The sequence below is a fragment of the Nicotiana sylvestris genome, chromosome 11 (genome assembly GCF_000393655.2).
Source record: "Nicotiana sylvestris chromosome 11, ASM39365v2, whole genome shotgun sequence".
NCBI lineage: Eukaryota > Viridiplantae > Streptophyta > Magnoliopsida > Solanales > Solanaceae > Nicotiana > Nicotiana sylvestris.
This window is the reverse complement of record NC_091067.1, coordinates 158,274,748-158,280,747: the sequence shown is the minus strand read 5'-3', so window position 1 is coordinate 158,280,747 and position 6,000 is coordinate 158,274,748. Positions and strand designations below refer to the sequence as shown.

The 6,000-nt window shown below is 36.0% G+C and overlaps 1 protein-coding gene across 1 annotated transcript; it reads right to left on the bottom strand.

Moving 5' to 3' along the window:
• Window positions 1–1,756: 1,756 nt before the first annotated feature.
• Window positions 1,757–2,457, bottom strand: LOC104235275 (uncharacterized). Its single transcript, XM_009788995.1, has 2 exons — window positions 1,976–2,457; window positions 1,757–1,880 (listed from the first exon to the last, which is right to left on the bottom strand). The coding sequence occupies exons 1-2, from the start codon at window positions 2,455–2,457 to the stop codon at window positions 1,757–1,759; spliced, it is 606 nt and encodes a 201-aa protein (XP_009787297.1).
• Window positions 2,458–6,000: the final 3,543 nt, after the last annotated feature.

Below are 6,000 nucleotides of genomic sequence, written 5' to 3'. Positions count from 1 at the left end.
ATTAATGCATGAGGTGCATTAGCGGTTTCTCCAAAGTTGAATCTGAATCCGAAGTCCCAAATATTTTCCCCCGTCCACATCCAAAGAGATGTACTGTCTTCGTCATCATTATTCTCTGTGCATGTAATTAAGTACTACGCATCTCTCTCTACAACCTTTATTTATTTCTCCGGTCGATCGTTGATGTCCCATTCAGAGAATATATTTTCTTCTTCTTCTGATTTGTACGATGTAACATCGACCGGATCAGTTCATAGTGGTCAAACCCAACATCTCTTTCTTCCTTTCCTCTTCCCCTTTCTATTTTTGCCATTTTCTGACTATGGATTCGACGTCTTTTGGGAGGGGGGAGAGTATTTCCTCCTATAAAATGGAACTCTCTAGCTCGCCGGAGAACATCACCACCCATATAACTCACTCACAGCCGCCAGCAGCAGCACTATGTCTTCAAACTCTTGACAGCGAGGATGAGTATTCTACTGAATCTGGCGAAGTAGAATGCTCTCGAGAAGGGTATAATGAAGAAGAAAATGAATCTGAAGAAGAAGAAAATGAGGATGAAAGTGGAGGAGGAGGAGGAGAAGAAAATGAAGGAGAGGAAGAAGAAAATGAGCTTCCTTTCTGAGCTTACCTTATATACTTTCAAAGTTGATCTCATTTCTGAGCTTATATCAATTGACTTACGAATACTCTAACGTACGAGAACATGAGGTGTAACAAAGATGTTTCCTTTGAAACCTATAACCATAGGAGCACACTCACACCAAGAGTTGTATAATCCTGGCTTTTTACCACAAAATACAACATACACCTTCGATGCCGATATATTATCAGCTTGAGATCCATTTCTAAATTCATTAAAAGCTTCTATGGCTTCATCATACATTTTGAAGGCCTTGAAGATGTTGCGTGTGACACCAATAACCATAGGAGCACACTGATGCCAAGAGTTGTACAATTCAGGCCTCTTATGAAACACTACATAAAATTTCAAAGCATTATTCCTCTTCTCATGGTCCATTTCTTAATCTAACCCTAAGAAAGATAAAAGATGAAGAAGGAGAAAACAAAGATAGAAAAATGGGGGCTGAAAAAGCTTTTTAGGTTTGGCCAAATATATTAAGTGTTTAGGGTTAGAAAGTGACCACTTCAATCATAAATATTAGTAGTTTAATTTTTATACGTATTTCCTCTAATATATTATGTATATATTTTAGTGTATTTAGTTTAATTCGTATAGTATAAGTATATTATATTTTGTTTCATTTAATTAGTATAGTATATGTATATGTGCTTTATGGAAAATGATGTAGCATGCATTTTGGGAATGTAAGACAATTAAATTAGTGAGAGACAATTGTTTGAAAAAAATTAAATCAAAACGAAAAATCTGCCAAAGGGTATATATGGAAAATTAAAATGCACAAATATCCATTATGCCCTCAAAAGCCATACGAAGTTACTATTATACCCCCATTCTAGACATTTGGGTCATTCTTGATTTGTTCAAATATATTTTTTGTATAACTTTTACAAGAAAAAGAAAAGGTTTCTGGACTTAATTATAACTTACTACTACGTAACAAGCTCAATTTACTAGGGAGACTATACAGCTTCCAACTTCCATATCAATAATACTCCATCCCATCCGGTCCATAATAAGTGTTCTTTTACTTAATAAAGAAATAGTTAATTTTATTTTTTTCAAAATTAGCCTCATTTACATATCCCAATATTTTTTTAAACAATCATCATCTTAATTTTTCAAATCAAAATATAAAGCATCTACAATAAAGGATGGAGGGCTAGCATTCCACTCCATCGAGCCTGACATAGAATCAGCCACTCGTGCTAATGCCTGAGCAACCTGATTCGCAGACCTTCGAACAACAGACAAAGACAGAAACTAAAAACCTTTAAAAAGGTTTTTACAATCAGAAATCGTGTCAGATAAATACGAGTAAATATCTTCGACCTTATCCAATGCAACTTCACAAATAGACTATCCATCTCGAGCTCTATCTTGGTGTCATCGTAGTGAAGTTTCAGCCAACTAAGAGCTTCCTTTACCGCCAATGCCTCTGCCATCATCGAACTGAATGTTGCCCCTATATATGTCGATCTACCTCTCAAAAACTCACTGTGCCTATCCCGAACAACCATCCCTGCTCTAGCTTCACCAGTTGCAAGGTTGAAAGATGCGTCAATATTGCACTTGAGGGCTAAACCATCTGGGGGTTTCCACTTTTGATTCTCCTCGTTATCCTGCCCATGTGCGTAATTGGGCCATTCATTGATGAAGCTAATAGCTTTATCTAGTATGCGATCCACCGTACTCGTTCTTTGGTTCCAGATTACACCATTTCTATAGTTCCAAATCTCCCAGCATATCATGATTGCTTCTTCAATCTCCTTCTTGTTCAATGTATGATTACGCTTGTTAAACCACTGCTCCATATTCAAAATTATTTCTATCCATCCCACGTGAGATTGCAGCCAACATGCCTTATCCATGGTGCAATTAAGGAGGCAATGCTCAATGGTTTCGGGGTGCTGCCAGCACAATGGACAAGTTGCATTATTCATCACATGTCGTCTGGTCAAGTTATCACATGTTGGGAGTACATTGTTCATCGTTCTCCACATAAAGTTTTTTATCTTTAGTGGGGTTCGCAGCTGCCACAACGATTGCCAAAGTTGTCGCGACTTGCCTCAGTTTCATGTCCGACTTGATCATAAAGCTCCACGGACTGTATACATGCCCTTTGGATCGAACAACCACATCCATTTATCCGGCTGTGAGGTCGAGCTTAGTGGTATTTTTTTGTATTAGTTCAATCTCCTGTGCATTAAACATTGTCTCCAGCTTCACTTTGCTCCATGTTCGAGTCTCCTCACATATTAATTCTGACACGACCATCTCCTCCATCCCATTATTGCACACACTTTGAATAACTTGCAATTGCTCGGATGGTAGCTATGGAGTATGGAATATTTTTGTTATACGTCCATCTCCTATACGCCTAACACATCCACCTTGTAAGACCTGTAACCCCGCGCATAATGAGCACCAAACATAACTGGGGTTATTTCCCACTGTTGCTGAAAGCAAATCTCCTATAAGGAAGTATCGAGCTTTATATATTCGGCTCACTAGTGCCTCCGGTCGTGTCATCAAACTCCATGCTGTTTTTGCTAGCATAGCCAAATTAAAATTCTGCACCTCTCAAAATCTCAATCCCCCGTCTTCTTTTCGTTTACATAGCCCTTTCTATGCCATCCATCTTAGTCCCCCAGTGTCACTACCTTTTCCACGCCACCAGAACCCATTCATTGCTTTCTCGATTGAGTCACAGGTGCTTGTTGGGAGAAGAAATAGTATCATAACATCATTTGGGATAGCTTGCACCACTGTTTTCAGTAGGATTTCCTTACCAGCTCTAGAGAGGTATTTTTGCTTCCAGCTTTGCAATTTTTCCCAAACTTTATCTAATACATATTGTAATATGTCCTTCTTTTTTCTACCCACAATGGATGGTAATTCGAGATATTTGCCCAGGGTAGCAATCTCTTTCATTCCAAGCGCATGTTTTACCGCAGTCTTCATATCTTCTGATGTATTCCGACTAAAGTATAAATCGAATTTTTGCAAATTGACCTGTTGTCCAGAAGCCTTCTGATAGCTATCAAGGCAGTGTTTAATGATATTTGCCTCGCCAATCTCTACCTGAAAAAAGTACAAGGCGTCGTCCGCAAAAATAGGTGTGAAACAGATGGTGCCCGAGGAGTCACCTTGATGCCATGAAGTAAACCTCGTTGATCATAATATGCAAAGTAATAATATGCAAATTTTAATCAGGGTAATTTAGTTAATATACCTCTTTTCTCTAAGAGTTGGTATTTTCTTAAAGGTTGTGTCAAAGGCTAAAAAATCACTATGGACATGAGGGAGTACTTAATTAGCACTATTTAATTACAAAAAATTACTCCCTTTGGTCCACAATAAGTGAGCAATTGCTATTTTATTTTGGTCTAAAACAAGTGTCCATTTATATAATCAAGAAAAAATTAATTTATTTTTTCAAAATTACCCTTATGTACGTATCCCTAAAAAGTTATTTGCTCCTCACATTTGAGAAGAGAAGTGCTACTATAACTATGGTGTAACATTTAATGAAAGGTAATTTAGTCACACTAACTATTTCATCTAAAATTTAGTATTTTTTTAATGAGTGTGCCCAAAGCAAATTGGTCACTCATTGCGGATCAGAGGGAGTAATAATAATGTTCTAAAATCTTTTAATGGCTAATGACTTTGCTGTCGCCTCTGCAAAATTTGGACCATTAAGGGATAAGCTTAACCGTTAATCTCACACTGTATGTATACCATCCACGTTATACGTGTTATGGGCAAGGAACAATTCGATTAAGCTCTACAATTACAGTGAAGAACAATGGGATTTTGAGTAATTAAAGGGGTGGTTCAACTAACGTTTTTCATTGAAGATGGGATTGGTAGACAAAGCATTCTAGCTTCGTTCATTACAGTGTAGATTATTGACTCTTACCTCTAAGCTAAAGAGGCAAATTACATTAAACTTTAATATTAGTTGGTCAACTAGTTCATTGCTTTCAAGCTTCTTAGAAAAATCTATATGAATATCTATGCAGCTATTTATTATCAATTTCAGACTTCATCTTAAACAATAATCAAACGCACAAAAACTCTTTTTGTACGCCATTTGTCAGAAGACGTAAGAAATTTGAGGGGAAACAAGAGCAAGGAGTGAAGACCATATGGAGTTTGTTATACTTTATCATTCATATTATCCAGGACTATGGCATTTTGCTACTCCCTCCGTTCACTTTTACTTGGCAAATATACTAAAAAAAAAATCATTTTTACTTGTCATTTTATGCATATCAAGAGAAGATAAATTATTTTTTCCTGTTATACCCACAGTATTTAATACTCATTTCAAATCTAATAAAATATGCATCAATTAATATGGGTATCATGATAAATTATGCACTTCATTTAATATTTTTTAAGAGGCGTGAAAAGTCAAAACGTGTCAAAGTAAAAATAAACGGATGAAGTATTACTCTTTGACGGCTTCGTAATTTCAATTCGTCCTTTCATTTCCAAAGGGTAATATCAAAGGCAAAAATAAAACACACATCTCTAATGGCCCAACAAATTGATCCCTTTCACATATTCAACCTTTTTATGCTAAATAACACAAAATAATTTTCTCTGAATCTGTTGTAATAAAGCAGGTATTATTCCTTCTAGAACATATATATATCACTATTCCACTATCCTCAAACATTTCTCTATTCCTACTCGAATAATATCTTTCTCTTTATTAATTTTTTTTATAATATTTGAATCTACATTCATTAATTTAAAAAATACTTAATTAAATATAAACCTCTCACTTTTAATAATAATAATAATAATATTTACATAAGCTTCCCCTTAGAATTCTAAGTGCCCTATAATAAGAATAAATGTCAAACATTTCATTGAAATTAGAAAGAGAAACTCAAAAAAAGTACACAATATTTCCTCCGGTCAATCGTCAATATCCCACTCGCACCATATATTTTCTTCCGATCATCTGATACAAAGTAGTACTAGTAAAGTCGATCTCTGTCCGGTGGTCCAACCCAACATCACTTTCTTCCCCTTTCTATTTTTCCTCTCCCGTCAATTTGGGAACAACAGTTCCCATTTTCTAACTATATTTGGCGTTGACGTCTTTTTGGAGGAAGCCCGGAGTGTATTTCCTCTGCATACAGTGTTTAAAACATAATTTCCTCTGCAGTTTTTTTTTGGTTTTCCACCTGATGTTCGGAACTCGCATTGAAGGCTCCGATTATATCCGAATTCACGCCGTATAAGGTCACATTCGGGGAAAGTGCTCTCTACCAAGTACATAAATAAACCCACAAAGAAAAAAACCTTAATTAATTATACCCTGTATTTGCATATCT

What these genes read in the sequence shown, in the direction of transcription:
- LOC104235275 (XM_009788995.1), bottom strand. Translation starts at nt 2,457, where the DNA reads ATGGAGCAGTGGTTTAACAAGCGTAATCATACATTGAACAAGAAGGAG. An exon ending in GTGAAGTTGCATTGGATAAG is followed by an intron (nt 1,881 to 1,975) that starts GTCGAAGATATT and finishes TGTTGTTCGAAG; the next exon opens with GTCTGCGAATCAGGTTGCTC.